At 38.1% G+C, this 18,741-nt stretch overlaps 3 protein-coding genes across 3 annotated transcripts; 1 reads left to right on the top strand and 2 right to left on the bottom strand.

The window, feature by feature from the left end:
- Positions 1-5,928: 5,928 nt before the first annotated feature.
- lg10h12orf29 (linkage group 10 C12orf29 homolog) lies at positions 5,929-10,437 on the bottom strand. The gene is made up of 7 exons (XM_044035383.1): positions 10,231-10,437; positions 8,997-9,114; positions 8,677-8,772; positions 8,214-8,330; positions 7,543-7,740; positions 7,176-7,345; positions 5,929-6,573 (listed from the first exon to the last, which is right to left on the bottom strand). Exons 1-7 carry the CDS (start codon positions 10,318-10,320, stop codon positions 6,388-6,390), a joined length of 975 nt encoding a protein of 324 aa, XP_043891318.1. The 5' UTR covers positions 10,321-10,437; the 3' UTR covers positions 5,929-6,387.
- Positions 10,438-10,866: 429 nt separating this feature from the next.
- lyve1b (lymphatic vessel endothelial hyaluronic receptor 1b) lies at positions 10,867-14,718 on the bottom strand. Its single transcript, XM_044035846.1, has 6 exons — positions 14,558-14,718; positions 14,032-14,203; positions 13,493-13,632; positions 12,592-12,948; positions 12,208-12,286; positions 10,867-11,456 (listed from the first exon to the last, which is right to left on the bottom strand). The coding sequence occupies exons 1-6, from the start codon at positions 14,643-14,645 to the stop codon at positions 11,255-11,257; spliced, it is 1,038 nt and encodes a 345-aa protein (XP_043891781.1). The 5' UTR covers positions 14,646-14,718; the 3' UTR covers positions 10,867-11,254.
- A 1,964-nt stretch (positions 14,719-16,682) lies between these two features.
- Positions 16,683-18,739, top strand: LOC122775852. The gene is made up of 4 exons (XM_044036056.1): positions 16,683-16,967; positions 17,300-17,440; positions 18,375-18,575; positions 18,725-18,739. Exons 1-4 carry the CDS (start codon positions 16,701-16,703, stop codon positions 18,737-18,739), a joined length of 624 nt encoding a protein of 207 aa, XP_043891991.1. The 5' UTR covers positions 16,683-16,700.
- The last annotated feature ends 2 nt before the right edge of the window (positions 18,740-18,741 follow it).

Here is an 18,741-nt window from a genome sequence, read left to right as displayed (position 1 = left end):
CAGCTCGTTACCAGGCTTCTGCAGAGTTGTAAAAAAGTTGTAAGCCTTGTTGTTTGTACATTCTTTGGTAAATAATAACAATAAAAAACCTTCTAAATGGCTAAAGAAAACCAAAATGAAGACTTTGGAGTAGCCTAGTCAAAGTCCTGACCTGAATCCTATTGAGATGCTGTGGCATGACCTTAAAAAGGCGGTTAATGCCCAAAAACCCTCAAATGTGCATTACAACAATTCTGCAAAAATGACTGGGCCAAAATTCCTCTACAGCGATCAGGGTACAATCCGGGTATCATTCGTTTTTCAAAATAAAACCAGCAATGAAAAAACGACTTGTTTTCTCAATATTCGTTTACATAAATCAAAATGAAAAAACGGATAACGACTGGTTTTTCCAATTTCCGATTTTGTGCTGAAATGAAAAACGGAAAAAAACGGATAACGAGAGTTTTTTTGATAAATGCAAGAAACGTGACCCGGAAGTGACCTGTGACCGGACAAGACAAGAAGAAGACGACCTGTGATCGGGAAGGGAAGCGTAAGATTGGGACAACGACAAAAACGTAAAAAATGACATTTATGTTCTTTTTAACGGGAGTAAGAGAGTTACTCTGAAGCCACAAACTGCGGTCAAATGAACCGTCATTCGTCTTCGCGTGGTCAAGCCATCCGCAACAACGTTTTTAAGTGCGCCCGTGTAGTCAAACTTAAGGTGAATGCTGGGAGTCGACTGATGTCAGCGCTCGTCTGATACCGAGCGAGATCACTTCCGGTTTTCAAAATTACATTACATGTCATTTAGCAGACGATCCAAAGCGACTTACAATGGAATCAAGTACAATTAGCCAGGGGTTGAATCGAACTTGCGACCATGATGTCTTTAGTACACAAGGTAGGGTCTTAACCACTGAGCCACACCCCCCCTAAAATAAGACGTTACTAAGACGAGTGCAATCAATCGAGCTGACATTGATTTTTACTGTATTATAACAACACATTGGCCCATAAGTTGTTGACAAAGTTGACCTCAGGAGCATGCTGACTATTCCCTCACTCATTATCAAACAATTTTGCTGTATCTCTACCAGCATATTGTTTCACAGTTGTACATGTTATGTTTACAATATTTTTTTTTTGTATTGTATTGCTGCTGTGTCATAACAATTTCCTCTCGGGGATGAATAAAGTATTTATATTCTATTCTATTCTATCATTTTTGAGAAATTAAGCCTCAAAGTGCAAGAGCAGCTCCACCTGAAATTAATCAATGTTCATGTTCTCATTGAAATCCTGCCACCTGCTGGACGAGCGTTTCCCCTTCATCAAGCTGCTGAAAGGATCCTCTTGTAGTTCTTACCTTAAAAGTATTAACATAGATGATTCATTTCAAAGGTTGTGTGTAAACTGTCACAATTGTTTACTGTCATGAGACTGTTACTGTAGAGAATGGAGTGCATTTCACAGTTGGACATAAAAGCGAATTGGTTCAACACTAACTTTTTTTTTCTTAATATTATTTCACTTGCGCACCTTAGCATCACCAAAGATGGACAATCACAGTATAAGCAGTTGAGTTAAAGTCATAGTATAGTATGTCGTCCAAAATGTGACAAAAATGTCATAGTATAGTATGTCGTCCAAAATCACTCAAAAAAGTCATAGCATAGTATGTCGTCCAAAAAAAGTGAAAAAAGTCATAGTATAGTATGTTGTCCAAAATCACTCAAAAATGTCATAGGTTACTATGTCGTCCAAAATGTGACAAAAAGTCATAGTATAGTATGTTGTCCAAAATGTGACAAAAAGTCATAGGTTACTATGTCGTCCAAAATGTGACAAAAAGTCATAGTATAGTATGTTGTCCAAAATGTGACCAAAATGTCATAGTATAGTATGTCGTCCAAAATGTGACAAAAAAGTCATAGTTTAATATGTTGTCCAAAATCAGTCCAAAAAGTCAGAGTGTAGTATATCGTCCAAAATCAGTCCAAAAAGTCATAGTTTAATATAAAAATCTCAAAAAGTCATAATATAGTATGGTCAAAATGTGACAAAAGTCATAGTATGTTCCAAAATGTGACAAAAAGTCATAGTATAGTATGTTGTCTAAAATGTGACAAAAAAGTCATAGTATAGTATGTCGTCAAATGTGACAAAAAGTCATAGTATAGTATGTGTCCAAAATCACTTAAAAAGTCATAGGTCAAAATCACTCAAAGTCATAGTTTAATATGTCGTCCAAAATCACTCAAAAGTCATAATATAGTTTAGGTCCAAATGTGACAAAAAGTCATAGTTTAATATGTCGTCCAAAATCACTCAAAAAGTCATAATATAGTATGTGGTCCAAAATGTGACAAAAAAGTCATTGTATAGTATGTGTCTAAAATGTGACAAAAAGCCATAGTTACCAAAATCACTCAAAAAGTCATAGTATAGTATGTCCAAAATGTGACAAAAAGTCATAGTATAGTATGTCAAAATGTGACAAAAGTCATAGTATAGTATGTCGTCCAAAATGTGACAAAAAGTCATAGTATAGTATGTATCCAAATATGAAAAAAAAAAGTCATAGGTTATAAAATCACTCAAAAAGTCATAGTATAGTATGTAAAATGTGACAAAAAGTCATAGTATAGCATAATAAAATGTGACAAAAAGTCATAGTAGTCCAGTCATAGTCAAAATGTGACAAAAAGTCATAGTATAGTATGTCGTCAAAATCAAAAAGTCATAGTAAGTATGTAGTCCAAATCACTCAAAAAGTCATATAGTATAGGTCCAAAATGTGACAAAAATGTCATAGTATAGCATGTTGTCCAAAATTTGACAAAAAATCATAGGTTAGTAATTCCAAAATCAAAAAAGTCATAGTATAGTATGTAAAAATGTGACAAAAAAGTAGTATAGTATGTTGTCCAAAGTGTGACAAAAAGTCATAGTATAGTATGTCAAAATGTGACAAAAAGTCATAGTATAGTATGTAGTCAAAATGTGACAAAAAGTCATAGTATAGTATGTAGATCCAAAATGTGACAAAAAGTCATAGTATAGTAGTCCAAAATGTGAAAAAAAAAGTCATAGGTTAATGTAAAATCACTCAAAAGTCATAGTATAGTACCAAAATGACAAAAAGTCATAGTATAGCATGTCACCCAAATACAAAAAGTCATACACTCAAAATGTCATAGTCCAAATGTGACAAAAAGTCATAGTAGTATGTCATCCAAAATATGACAAAACGTATAGTATAGTATGTATCCAAAATCACTCAAAAAGTCATAGTATAGTATGTCGTCAAAAATGTGACAAAAGTCATAGTATAGTATGTTGTCCAAAATTTGACAAAAATCATAGGTTAGTATGTAGCCCAAAATCACTCAAAAGTCATAGTATAGTATGTAGTCCAAAATGTGACAAAAAGTAGTATAGTATGTTGTCCAAAATGTGACAAAAATGCATAGTAAGTATATTCATTGAAAATGTGACAAAAAGTCATACTTTAGTAGTCAAAATGCAAAAATAGGTTAGTATGAAAATGTGAAAAAAGTCATAGGTTAGTATGTCAGCCAAAATGTGACAAAAAGTCATAGGTTAGTATGTCAGTCCAAAATGTGACAAAAAAAGTATAGTGGTAGTTGTCCAAAATGTGACAAAATGTCATAGTATAGTATGTCATTGAAAATGTGACAAAAAGTCATAAGTAGTCATATACAAAAACAAGTATGTCCAAAATGTGAAAAAAGTCATAGGTTAGTATGTCGTCCAAAATGTGACAAAAAGTCATAGGTTAGTATGTCGTCCCAAAATGTGACAAAAAATCAGTATAGTATGTTGTCCAAAATGTGACAAAAATGTCATAGTATAGTATGTCATTGAAAATGTGACAAAAAAGTCATACTTTAGTATGTCAAATGTGACAAAAAATGTCCAAAATGTGAAAAGTCATAGGTTAGTATGTCGTCAAAATGTGACAAAAAATCATAGGTTAGTATGTCGTCCAAAATGTCAAAAAGTCATAGGTTAGTATGTCCAAAAATCACTCAAAAAGTCATAGTATAGTATCAAAATCAGTCCAAAAGTCAGAGTGTAGTATGTCATCCAAAATGTGACAAAAAGTCATAGTTTAATATGTCGCCCAAAATCACTCAAAAGTCATAATATAGTTTGTGGTCCAAAATGTGACAAAAAGTCAGTTTAATATGTAGTCCAAAATCACTCAAAAAAGTCATAATATAGTATGTGGTCCAAAATGTGACAAAAAAGTCATTGTATAGTATGTCGTCTAAAATGTGACAAAAAAGCCATAGGTTAGTGTGTCGTCCAAAATCACTCAAAAAAGTCATAGTATAGTATGTCATCAAAATATGACAAAAAGTCATAGTATAGTATGTCATCCAAAAAAAAAAAAGTCATAGGTTAGTGTGTCGCCAAATGTGACAAAAAGTCATAGTATAGCATGTCCAAAATGTGACAAAAAGTCATAGTATAGTATGTCAGTCCAAAATGTGACAAAAAGTCATAGTATAGTATGGTAAATCACTCAAAAGTAGTCAAAATCACTCAAAAAGTCATAGTATAGTATGTCAAAAGTCACAAAAAGTCATAGTATAGTATGTCGCCCCCAAAATGTGACAAAAAGTCATAGTATAGTATGTCGTCCAAAATGTGACAAAAAAGTCATAGTATAGTATGTCGCCCAAAATCACTCAAAATGTCATAGTATAGTATGTCATCCAAAATCACTCAAAATGTCCTAGTATAGCATGTCGTCCAAAATGTGACAAAGTCATAGTATAGTATGTAGTATGTCGTCCAAAATCACTCAAAAAGTCATAGGTTAGTATGTCGTCCAAAATCACTCAAAAATGTCATAGTATAGTATGTCACCTGATCATGTGTCAGAGTCTGAGACAGAGATTACGACCACATTTTATAATCCTATTTTCAACACTACCAGTCAAAACCTCCTGAATAATTAATGTTCAGAGCAGTCCTGTGGTTGTGGAACAGAACCTGTTGACTGCTGGACTGGGACAACCCCGCTGTTGTGGAACCTACCTTGCCATCTTGCAGGTTCTAACAACTGCCAAATTTAAAATAATAATGGATGAGGAACTTAAGAAACACCAAGAAATTCACCTTAAGATCATCTGCAGAAATAGCTCACTCCATCAGAAGCTGACTTTTTAACATTTTCAGAGTCTTTCAAACAGTAGAATCACTTTAATCAGCTGATCTACTTCATCAGACCATGACGTTGTGTTGTTCAAGTCTTCAAGGTGTCAGACTCACTTCCTCATGGTTCTTCAAGGATGTTGTCTTGTCCTGAAGTTATCTTTTTTTTATTTTGGCCACCAGTGTGAAGCTCAAACAGACGGACAAAAAGTCATAGTTTAGTATGTCGTCCAAAATCAGTCAAAAAGTCATAGTTTAGTATGTCGTCCAAAAAGTCATAGCGTCCAAAATCAGTCCAAAAAGTCATAGTTTAGCCCAAAATCAGTCAAAAGTCATCGTCCAAATCAGAGTCAGCGTGTCAGTCGTAGTATGTAAATCAGTCCAAAGTCATCAGTTTAGCAGTCGTAGTCGTAGTATGTGTCAAAAAAATGTCAAAATAGTCCATAGTATGTCGTCAGTCAAAAGTTTAGTATGTCGTCCAAAAAAAAAGTCATAAAATATCAGTCAAAGAGTCATAGCGTAGTCGTGTCGGGTCAAAAGTCAAGTATGTCGTAGTGTAGTATGTCGCCCAAAATCAGTCAAAAGTCATGTGTAGTATGTCGCCCAAAATCAGTCCAAAAAGTCATAGTCCAAAATCAGTCCAAAAAGTCATAGCGTAGTATGTCGTCCAATATCAGTCAAAGAGTCATAGTGTAGTATGTCGTCCAAAATCAGTCAAAAAGTCATGGTGTAGTATGTCGTCCAAAAGACTTCTATGTTTGAAATCCTCAATTCAGGTTTATTCAAGTGACACAAACTTAAAAGAATGAGGCCCTATGAACTCAAATCATAACAGACTTAAGCGGATGTAGAGTGTAATAGGTGAGCCTCGTGTTACGTGGCTAAAATCCATTTTTCTTGTGTCCTTACTGGCAGTCAGCCCTCACTATGTCTATGTACAATTACACTTCAAAAAGGCTGGACTATCCCTTTGTAAAGTTTTGAAAATAACTGCCAAGCAAATGGGAAAACTGTCTCATGCCTCAATGTGATATCACTCAAATGGAAATTCTGTCATGAAACACTTGGACTTCACTGGTTTCCACAGCTTCAAACAGTCAGTGTCACACCACTCGTTTGGAATTTCAGCTCAAACTATCAGTGAAGGGACACATCCTCACAGGGTTTCCAGGAGAGACTTCGGGAAAGGGAACGTTTCATCTTGGCACACCTTTAAGGTTCAAACTGGATGTCCTGAAGCCGCCTGAAGGTGTGTCCATTCAGGTTGGACAAAGACACAAACAGGTGTTTGCTGCTGTTGCACTCGTCGCCTGTCCAGTCGACACGAACGACCACGGACCTGCCGCCAAGGTACGATCCCCCGTCTGGCCACGTCAGTCCCAAGTGATGACGATGGACCTGCCAAACAGCAGGAGAACAGCTCAATTACAATACATGAGTGTACATTTTACAAAAACACACCCAGTCACTCTTCCGCACCAAAGTCCATAAAGAAAATCAGGGTTTTTGAGGTTTCAGGGACATGGGAGATGCTAGGCTACTTCGTTTGATAATAATAATAATAACACGTTAAGACTTCATGAAAGAGGCAGCAGTGGATCAACAACTCCTGTGTGCTGTGATGTAAAATCTGTGATTTTCTCTATGGACTTTGGAGTGAGAGAGTTAACAAAAAGACACAAACTTCAATTTCCAGTTAAAAGTGGCTGTCTATTTCTTATTCCTCAGATATCATGGACAAAAGCAGGCATAGATTTGATCAAGTAAGCCTTTTGTGGCTAAAAGTGGCTAAAATCTGTTTTACTTGTAACACTGCTGTTAGGAGCACACTATTTCTTTGTCTGGTTTCCTTCATGTTGACACATTGCTTCCATTTGTATTAACTAAAGATAATGGAAATACTCTGAGTCATAATCAAATAGTGAGGCAGCTAAACTCTTCACACTCAATGTGTGCACATGAATTGAATTCAGATTAAACCGTGTATAGACTCGACCCACTTTGATGAGCGTGCCGTCGTCACAGTGCCAGACGATGCCCTCGACTCGGCCCTCTTGACTCTGATGGAACCAAGAGCACAGCTGCTGGAAGTCCACTGGTGGAGGGTTCCTGATTTGAATGCTCCCGTGTGACACCAGGCAGTGAATGGGCTGCTTCTTACTCCCCAGTCCTGTCATGACGAGCGAGATTCAGCTCAAAATACTCCCATTTTACACAAAACTGGATGCATCCCATAAAACTAATTTATGTCGATGTACTGTATTTGCTGTGCTTCAATGCAAGTTTCACTCATGGCAACTAACGTGTATACAGGCTTTTGATGTTACATTTTATGCGTAGCCTGGCAAGTATAAATATAAATATTACCATAAGGATTCCCGTTGACATTGGTTCCAATGAGCTCCAGGGTCTGCTCCATGAGGTCAGCCAGTGGAACATCTGCAATATCCAGCACGTCTTCATCATCTGCGTTAGGCCTGAGAACAAGAGCAGCACCAGATCCGTAGTCCACCACAGAGGAGTGCCAACAGTACTGCTTGTTGTTGTTCTCCACCGGCACCCAGCCTGAACAATGACATCAATCACCCGAGGGTCAATCCACCAAATCTAGGCAGCAGCAGCCACATTGAATTCAAGTAAGCATATTACCTCACATGAGAAAATGAAGCAGGTTTTATGAAGATGTGGTTTTTGTCTCTCAACAATACATGTGCCAGTCACAGTTATATTTTGTCGTGTGTTGTGAAGTTAAAGTCTTCATCTAGATGTTTCGCCAACTGTCAGGCCAAAACATGTTCTCAGTGTTGCTCTTTTTAGTTAAACCAATGCACTGATTACCTACTTTTCAGTAAAGGTAAGCTCAAGATCTCTTCCTCCTCAACTATGTGCACCAACAAAGACTTAAATGACAAATAAGTGCAAAAAAACAAACTAACAGTACTACTGGAGGAGCAGCTGGAGTCGTGTTGCTACACAGAAAAGACTGAGACGTTTAACCAGCGCAGAAGCTGAAAACATTGCAGAGTATAAAGAAGAACCTGGGATGTGTCCGAGTTCATCAGGCATGGGATGGCCATTGTGGTGTTTGACCCTGTGAGCTGGGATCCACGTCTCTGGCACCATCTTAAAGTCTTCCTCTACGTTCCATGGGAAACCTGAAAAGAGCACTGATGTGATTAAATCACTCTTTAAGTCGTAGTTTGTTTGTTTTTAAAGTGTGGTTGTATAACGTGCTAATACAAAAAGCCAGACAACATTTTCCTACTGGTAACTTCAATTTGTAAACTCTTAATTCTCCAAAATGCTTTGAGAAAAACTGTTTTTTCTGTTGTCACTTTTGGTAAATGGCAGAAAATCCAGCAGAAAATCCTGTCTGAGAGAAAACATGGTTATTATATTCTGACTGTGTCTGTACCTCCAACAACCACACTTCTACATACACATTAACTATCCCTTTAAACCATTCCACCCTTCCATCCTGTGGAAAGTATCACTTTCTACCTTTACAGGTCCTGTGAGAGTGCTGGTACTTTTTAAACCTCTTCTCTGCTTGTTTGTTAGGCTTTCTGTCAAGTCGAGCCCAGAGGTACGGCTTCCCTAGAGAAAAATCCCAAAGAAAATGCATTAATTAGTGCATGCATCTGTACTTACTATGCATATTATCAACACTTGTAATGTTGAACTTGAACTTGTAATGCAACAATACCCCCGCAATAACCACCATAAAAAAAGTAATAGGTTTCCTCTGATGCTATAAAATCATTATAAATGTTTGTCACAACCCTGTCCAGTTTGAAAAGTTAAGTGTGGCCGAGACTTACCTTTATAAAGTGTAACATAACAGCAGGTGCCATCCATCTTTTCTGTGGCAAGTGCACCATCAACATTGGCCTCCAAAGCCACAGGGTTCACACGTGGAGTGGCAACAACCTGAAATTGCTGAAAACAGTTTCCATTTTTAAGTACAATGTGATTTTTCTTTTTCTCTATATCAAATCCAGTGAATGTCTTATTGGGTATTACAAAAAAACTATCAGTGAAAGTTAAATGGAAATGTTTTTCAATTCTTTTTGAGGATTATGGATGGGAATCACAAGGAACCTCTCAATATGATACATCATACGTGGTCCACGATACCAATAATATCGGCAATAAGGATTCTGTGATAATCAATATATTGCAAAACAATCATATAGCGATACATCACGATATCTGTCTAACTGAAAAAAAAGTTAAAAGTGCAGGATTTCTCTATTTATTCACAACATAGAGAACAAAGTGCATAAAGTCTATGTATTGGACGTAGATGGGGCATCCCTTAACGCCGCTTTCTCCACCATTAGCTCGCTGTAAACTCACTCTTCTTCAGCCAGATAACTTCCACCCAAGTTTCCCCTCATTCAGTTGAGCAGCGAGTGAAATTGGCAGTGTGTGTTTACCTTAAAGCGCCTTAATTTTTCAATCCAATCCAACTTTATTTATAAAGCACTTTAAAAAACAACAACAGCTGAAACAAAGTGCTGTACATCAGAGATAAATAAGACAAATAAAATATAAAAATGACATCATGTACTTAACAACAAACAATAAAACATACAAGATAAAAACCAACGTCTCATACTGGGTCGAAAGCCAAAGAGTAAAAATGGGTTTAAAGATGTGTCATTTGTTAATTTAAAAATAAATATTTGTCCTGGTGTATCGATTATCGTATTGCACGAGGGAGGACGACAATATACCACCAAATCAATACTTTTGACCCACCCATACTAAAAATATGTTAAGTTAACAAACTACTGTTGGTACATTCAGCATTGTTGTTATTTTTTTCCACTGTATGGGTATACTATCGTCGTCTGTATATGTCTGACATTTCATATTTTCAGTCCAGGTCAGTTATTTTTGTCTTTTTCGTGTGTTTATGAATAGACCAACGTGACAAACGTCATGTCAGTGTGTAAATAACGTACAGACTGTCCCACGTTGACACAGCGGTTCTCTAACTGGAGGTGACTGTGTGTCAGTGGGTGTGTGTCGGTGTGCAGCGGAGCTCACCTGACACTCTCTTTTTCTGGACTGTTCTTCCTTCACCTCCGTCACAAAGACACACGGTACCTTGTGCTGCACACAGCCCAGACGCCGCATCTCTGCCCCCGACTAGTGTCACCCGTTTGTCGCTGACAACTGCGGAGTTTTATCTTAACGACGTTTCAGCAACATGTTCGTGTATTGATGTACAGAGGAGATGTCCGGTCACGTGGTCCGTTTCTTCTTCTTCTTCTTCTTCTTCATCATCACAGCACGTCGTTTAGCCCCGGAAACTCTCGCGCCATCTTGCTGCGAGTGTTCGTTCGTGCGTGTGTGTGTGTGTGTTCTTGTATTTGTGGCTTTGAGAGGACATCTTATAAACCATACAAAATGAGGACATCTTCAAATCTTTTAATGGCCTCTTTAGGTTTAAGACCTGGTTTTTAGGTTTAGGGTTATAATTAGGTTTAGATTGAGGACTAGGTCACGGTAATATGTGTTTTGTGTGTTATAATAATAATATAAATTTTATTAACTTAAGAATGTGTTCATCACTTTGACCATTAGACAGCCTTTCTCTATGGAAACTGGAGTTTATGTTGCTTTGTAAACTGCTCGCTTTCCCGCACAAAGTGAAAATCATTTTTACTGTAAACGTATCTCTGTCTTCCCAAAAAACTTTGGTCGATTTAATTCACAATGACTGGCAAGCACATTATTGGGACCTTATGCACACCATCACAGATATAATCAGCCCGAATTACCTAACGACGTAACCCTTAGCAGAGAATACAACATAAGAAATTCAAATGTTTGCTGTATTCATCAAACAAAATAACTGCAGCTTCTCAATCTCAGAATACAATTAGAGGGAAAATGTCATACAGTATAATATACTGCATGTAAATATTTACAGACACAATCAAAACTAAAAGACACCAAACAAGCTATTTATAAAGGAATCCTTCCTGTTGTTTTTGGTTTGTTTATTTTTCATTGCTGATATTTATGAGGTCAGCTTCATGCATTTCCTTATATAAAAGAAAGCAAGCTACTCCGTGTACATGGCTTTGATGTCTGGATTGACACACAGTGTGATATCACTGGAGTACTTCCTGTCTGATTCTTCATACGCATCATCCTCTTCTGCTCCATGTTGGCTGTGTAAGATCATCTCACTGTCATTGTGCTTCCACATTTCTGTCTCTGTATCGTCCTTCTGCTGACCCATAGACCAGATGGTGAAAATATTCCTAGTAAAAAGACGTGAAAAAAAAAGTTGATATATATTGGAAATGCTGTACATCATACATCATCATCATTGTTCTGTTGATTGACTCTTAAACTGCCTCTTACTGCAAAAACTGAGACTGTAGATGGTAATTGGAATATAAAGGGGTTACTACTAGGGGTGGAACAGTTCATTAAAAAAATCAGGTTTATGATGCGCAACGTAGCGTAAGCCTTGTGCCAGTAACCCAGTGAAGTTTTTTTTTTTTTTACATTTGGTATGAAATGAACCGAACCGTGGCTTTTGTGAACCCTTCCACCCCTAGTGACTACGGGGGTTATGCATGCCTTCTTAATTTAAAATAAAAGGCTTATTCCAAAGCTATAAAATAACTTTTATTTTAAAGTGAATATACATTTTTACTGCATGCTTATGGGTATTATATTTAATTTTCCATTATTATTATATTTAATGTAATTTTAAAAGAAACATTTTCAAATGTTGCATACTGGACATTAAGAAGGATAGATCAGGAGACAAGGGAAGATGATCCGATGTGGTTAAAGGGAGAAACCAAAAGAAGAAGACAAAAAGTTAGGGTTTTTTTAAAGTGTGGTTGTAGTAGTGGCACATAATAGTCAATACTGACAGATTTTAGACATATAACATTGATACTATGGAACCACGTGGCTTTTTTTCCTCCTGTATTCCAAATGAAAGCAGCCTATTTGGTACACGAGGGGGAATAATTCACATCAGAAAATATGACTCACAGCTTGTAGTACCACACAACACCTGCTGCTGCCAGAAGCAGGAGAATGACGCCAAGAATGATGAGTGCCGTGGGCACAGCTGGAAAAACAACAACAACAACAACAACAACAACAAAGCATCATCCGCTGTCCCACTTCCCCAATTTATATTTCACCACTAGAGGTATACCAGTTCAAGGAGAGAATAAAGATAATGAGGTCACATATTGTGTTTTAATGTCACAGGTGTTCTCCTGGTTTTATATCACATGTACGTGATTTGTGCATCATTTCCTTATTATGCTGTTTGCTAAATGAAGTCAATTAAAAGTTTTGAAAAAAAACCCACAAATCATATCCACAGAGAAAACAAAAGTGAAAAGATAAAAAAGGTCAGGACCATACCTTCTAGAGAAGGTCTGGCAGAGCTCACATTGTGAAGCAGCTCTGGCACAGAGGTAGAGGAGACAAATGTGGTGACAGTGGTGGGGTGAGAGGGAGATGTAGGAAAACGGGTGGAGGATGTTTCCAGAGATGTGGAGGTGGAGAAAATTCCAGTTGAACGTGTCATCTCAACCAGGGGATTTAAAAGTAAAGTGGAAGAAGTGTCCTTGGGGGGTTTAGTCATTTTTGGCTCTTCTTTTGTTGATGTAAGCTCTGTTGTGGTGGCTGTTGGGGTTTGGGTCAGTGCTATCGGTGTGGTTGGAGAGGAGGAGGAAGTCTGGGGTGCAGCTTTTGATGCACTTGAAGTTTCCTCTATATCTGTAAATGGTGGGAAAAAAACTTTAAGTTAACATCTTGGAACTGATGTTCAATATAATCTAATATCTTAATTGTACACTTTGAAAGATATTTAAAATATTGTGAGGTGCAACCCTCATGTGGAGGACAAAGTGGTAGAAGATGAATGAATGAATGTGAATGAACTGACCAAAATTATCTTAAACTCTTGATACCTGCAGGGAAATTAACAATTTTTTCATCAAATTTCAAATCAATCTCTTTTCTGTGGAGGCCGCTTATATATATTTTGGAAACACATTTCTGTCTGTATTATGTTAAGCTTCTCTGTAATATACACATCTTTGTTAATGAGAGCTCACAGACTGTAGTTCCTGAGCCATCTTATTGAGAATTCATCATTCTCCTCTCTCAGTCAGCTTGCTCTGCCAACTCTAATTACTAAAGGTCTTTAGAATAAAAGTACAACTAAGCCTTTGGTAACGAGGCCATAATGCACATATAGAGAACCACTATAGAATGACCTTGGAAGTAAAATAATAAAAAAATAAAAAATAAAAAGTACCTGAAGCATTGAAGCAGAAAACAGCAAACTTTCTGTCTGTACTACCGGGCCACAGCACAAGTTCAGTTTGACCTTTTCCACAGTTTTTGTTAGGTGTAATTCGTGGGATGGCGGCAATCTGCTCGGCTATCCAGCCATATCTGTCCAAAAGAGTGTGAATATGCCAGTATTAATAGAATTAATGAACATCTGGAACAGTTGCATGTTTGTTTATGAGCAAGTCTGTAATTCTAAAAAAATATTTATAACATAAGAGGGGGAAGCCAACTGTGAAATCAAACTCTGGTTGCTACTAGGGCCCATGGCTTGTGCTAGCTTTACCAACTGAGCTGGAATTGTTATCCAACAATAAGATAAAGCTATTTTACTTCATGTCCCCACAGAAAAAGATTGTGCTCCAGGCTGGTTCTCAGTGCAAGATTTAATCTTTAATATTGAATAGCAGAGTTACCAAAAAATGTATTGATTCACAGTTTCTGCTCATGGCTTAAGACTCACGGCTGCCACAGAACAACAGCTACTACATGTTTTTGGCCTACTTGCAAGTTTCCAGTCCTTGCTGCAGTGCCCTCATCATCTGCTCTGTGGTCGCTATTGTGACGTTCAGAGACAGGCAGGCGGCTCTGGCAGACGTAAAGTTAAATGTGTACTCTCCTCCTTCGATGAACATGAAGACTCCGGCTGCTCTCTGACTGTGGCTGACTCCTGCAGCTATGTTAAAAAAGAAAAATTGGGATTTGTTTAGATGACATAACACAACATTTCATCAGTTTGCATTGTTACAGTTCTTACTAGAGTAATGGCAAATGGACATGTGCTTTCCCCACTATTAAAAGCTACTGTCATTTGTATTCACCATATCATTTCTACAACAATCTATCAAAGATATAAACAGTAAATAAGAATATCTTTTCTACTGTCATTGATAAATATGCTGAATATATAAGCAAGTAAATATTAAAAAGATACAAAATAAGACCTAAACCATGCGTTCAACATGCAAACGTAAAACCACAAATCTTCCTGTATTTTCTGCTCCACCTACATCAGACACGAAACACTCACCTTTAATTAAATTGGACTCAGAGGCAGGAAATGAGGCTGCAAAGCACGCAGACTGTATAAACTGAGTGAGAAACCAAATCCGTGCCATTTTTTGAGTGAAAAAGTTACAACTGGAGTGGACAAAAGTGCACAACCAAATAAAGCGAATGCAGGGAAAAAAAAACCTCAGAACAAATGTGATGTGGATTAGAAGAGGAAACAGGAACTTTGGGTCAAACCTGCTTGATGGCCTGTTGTGAGATAACAGCTACATCAACATGAGAAAGACCTTGACAGACAGTAGCTCCCTCCATGTTCAATTCAGACATTTTTGTTTTGATTATGAAAGTATGAATATACAATTTGACATTTCAATACCTCAAATACAACAAATTAAATATTTCTGGGAACTAATAAAGCAAGATGATAGAAAACCTTCTTTCTTTGGTTTTCTGCTTTGCCAGAATCTCTTACAGAGGTATGTTAGCTCTGCTAGGCCAGTCGGAAATGGAATTTCCTGTGTGTCTATCTTTTCTTGTTTCTGTCACTTTTTTAAACCCCACCTCTTCTCTTCTTCTCTAAAATTGTAAATTAAACTGCAAACTCATGTTACACTGCTGTAGCACCTGAATTTGCCTTTTTGTCCTTTAAAACATTATGAAAACAATTTGAATTGATCAAAGAATACAAGGATGTACAGACGAGGGCAAACCCTTGGCAAGATATCACTCTACTGGAATGGACTGAGTCCACAGTCACAGACCACAGAAAGTAGAAAAAGCTCCAGCCTCAGTACAGCACTGTTAGTAGGAGACAACATTTCTCACAGAGCTTTAATAGTAGGGCTCCATAATAAGCAATAATAATTGCTGCCTGGATGTCAAGACTTAGTAGGAAACATAATAGAGGTCTTGCAGCATGAGGGCTCCTCCTCCTTGTAATTCCACAAGCATTCGCACACACTTTATCATCATGTGCTGACAGCAAGGCTGACCTGATGTTCGTGGTGCAAAAGGTAAGGAGTTTGTGGCTCTTTCATGACCCAGTGAATCACACATGAACAATGGAGCTTCCTGCTGCTTTCAGAGTCCAGTGAGACTTGTGTTGTAACACAGATACGAGCTGACGGAGAAGCTAATTGGTCACACTTCCCTGGTCAAAAGGAGTTTAGGTCTCACTTCACTCAATGAGGGGAAAGCAATATTCAGGTATTTCCTTCATGGAGCATCCTTACTGTGAGTACTTGGGAAGAAGAAGGAGTGAAACGCTTTTGAAACAGACCACTGATCCAAAACAAACCACTTCCTCACAACCTAAGAAGTCAGGTATAATAAACGATGACCTCCAGTCTGTGTTTTGGTATTATTTCCCTTGAAATGCCTGTGATAATAGTCTGTCATTAGATATGACCAGGTTTCGGTAAAAAAAAAATACTACCACAGTAGTATTTCAGTAACAGTTGACCCTATAAACAGACCATTATATCTGTTGCAGTTTACACAGAAGCTACTATTTCTTGGCACTGAATTGACAAAAAAAAAAAATTTCTGCTGCTACAAACTAGAACCTTGTCATAACTCATTTATTCAAAGTCAAAACAATATCTAATTTTTAAATAGTAAAGTAATTCCTAAATTATGAAGCTTTTCAGAGACAGGAAGTGACCTCTGTTGTATGCTCCCAACCAAAGCCAGTCATAGTATTTAAGGTGGTTCTTTTTAAATTGCCATGACTGTGGATTAATTTAATCAATATTCTATGTCTGTTTGAAGCTGCAAAACCAGCTATTTTTCAGCTCTGTCCAACTGAGGGTGCTTAAGGTTTGGTTATAGTTTCTGGGAACATGTCTAATTAAGTCCCTAACTATATGAAGATTCCTCATAAACATTAAATTAAAGTCAGCAGAGATAAAGGGCGTCCTCATACCAGAACACAGAGCATGTTTGCTTCTGTCCTACACAGGTTTATCAGTCCTATTATGTTACCTTAATGAATAATGAATGATTCCCTGTTGGCGATAGGATCCAACCCATGAACTCAGCATGAAACTGATAACTTCATTCAAGTTGTTTGCCAGCGTTCTGGCCACAAACCAGGAGCCTCATCTTCTCTCAGATCATCATTGCAGTAATGGTGGAGTAAACAACCTCAATTTGGCTTTGAAATGTCCCTCAGAGCCAAGTCCCACACAGACCTGCAGACGACTGGCAGGTTCTCACTGGACGACAGCTTATATAAATCCTTCTCCACGAGCAGCAGTAATGTCAACAAAGGCAGCTGGTTCAGGAACGAGGTAACAGAAGAGGTTAAAGGTCTTCCCAAGCCAACCAGGCGGCCTGTGCGGGCAGTTAGACCAGTCAGCGCAATCAACTCCAATGGCTCCTTTGTTCAGATTAACCACCTGCAAGGAGAGCTGGTCAGAAAAAGGAAGGTAAGTGGGGAGATGGAGGAGTTTGGATGTGAGTTGGATCAGGCCTCAGGCTTTTTCACAAACCCAGGGAGATTACGTTAAGTTTAATTGACACCTGGAGTAAAAATAACTATTGTATTCTTACAGTATAAGGGTGAAGGATGGACTGGTGTGGGTCTTTGCTTTCTGGATTTTAACATGAAATCTCAATAAATTATGTTGAGAAGAAAACTAGAGAGAAACAACTGATGTAATCCTTCATCGATTGAGTTTTTATCTTATAGAATACATCTTCAAAGTTTCCAGTTCTTCTTGCATATTATTTACGTCTAACAATTTCAAAAAATCTTCAGGAATGTGAGGATCTGAGGAAAGAAAACAAGTACTTATTAAACGAGATCCACATGGAGCGGATTATGATGCGCACAGATAGCGAACTAACCATGAGGAACCTGAGGAACCTGAACCAGGAGCTGCAGGACCAAATCAAAGAGGTACACCATTTTTCAAATGTGTACTGGTAGCCTTAAACATGTTAAACAAATTAAAGGGATTGTTCAGGTTTTTTAAAGCGTGGTTGTATTACATACACATAAATAGACAGTGCTGTGCACGCCCATTACCTCAAGAGACCTACTGTAGATGCTCATTTTCTTGCAGGTAAGATAGATTTGATCTACAGTCCCTGCTATAAGACTATATTCACTGGTTTCTCTCAACGTTAAAGAGCCTTTTCTGACTGGAGACCAACGTTTGTGTTGCTTTGTGAGCTGCTCACTCCCTGCACCAAAGCCTAGAGAGAACATCTGTGGTTTTACAACACAGAGATGTTGCATTAATCCATTGCTACTGCTCAAACTGCTTGTTATTCTCTCTGGACTGAGATGTGAACGGTTTACCAAAGATGTAAAATGTTCTAATGACACCATCTTTTCCCTGTGTAACTCTGCCATAATGATTTCTTCCCTGTCCTTTAAAAAAAAAAAAGGTATATACATATGTTATCCAACGGCTGGCTTGCATCCATGCATCTGTTTCCTAGCAACTGTACAACTTGAACCCCTCCACTCTTGGCATTTAAAGGCAGCCGTAGATTTCTATTTGTAGGTCTCGCTGACATAACTCTGTGTAAGTCATAAAATGTGCAAAACCAGTGAAGAACCCTTTAAACCTGGGGGAAAATACTGCATGAACATGATGATACATATTTTTCCATATTAACTCTAAACTGTGTAAACCTTGGTGCAGTTGACCTACTGTACAGTCATGCCATGTCATAGTGTTACTGTGTTGAGTGGATGGTGTTGCATTACATCTACGGACAAAGACAGGCTTCTACGGTTTCCTCACCAAGTCATCACTATGTACACCCTCCCACCCCGACCCACTCTCCCTCCCTCCCTCCCTCTCTCTCTCTGACCCCATCAGCTGAAGCTGAAGCTGTATCAGAGTCAACAGAGGGCGACATTGTGTTCCCATGTAGCAGATGAGGCGAAGGAGTCCAGGGGGGAAGCGGAGAAGAGCAGAGCCCTGGCTGAGGCCCGGGCCCTTGGGTGTCAGAGGGACAAAGAGGTGGCTGAGGCTGACAGGAAGCGCCTGAGCGAGGAGCTTCAGCAGCTTAAAAAAGAAGTACACACACACACACACACGCACACACACTCAACATATAATCACTCGTCACCTTTCCTCGCCTTTTGTCAATACAGTGGTGATGGGAGACATCATGGGGCAAGAGGAAAGAACATAAATCATCATAATTATGGTGCACATGTGTAAAGGGGCAGAACAAGTAGAT

This window comes from Solea senegalensis, linkage group LG10, assembly GCF_019176455.1.
Source record: "Solea senegalensis isolate Sse05_10M linkage group LG10, IFAPA_SoseM_1, whole genome shotgun sequence".
Classification (NCBI taxonomy): domain Eukaryota; kingdom Metazoa; phylum Chordata; class Actinopteri; order Pleuronectiformes; family Soleidae; genus Solea; species Solea senegalensis.
This window is presented reverse-complemented; position numbering and strand designations above follow the sequence as displayed.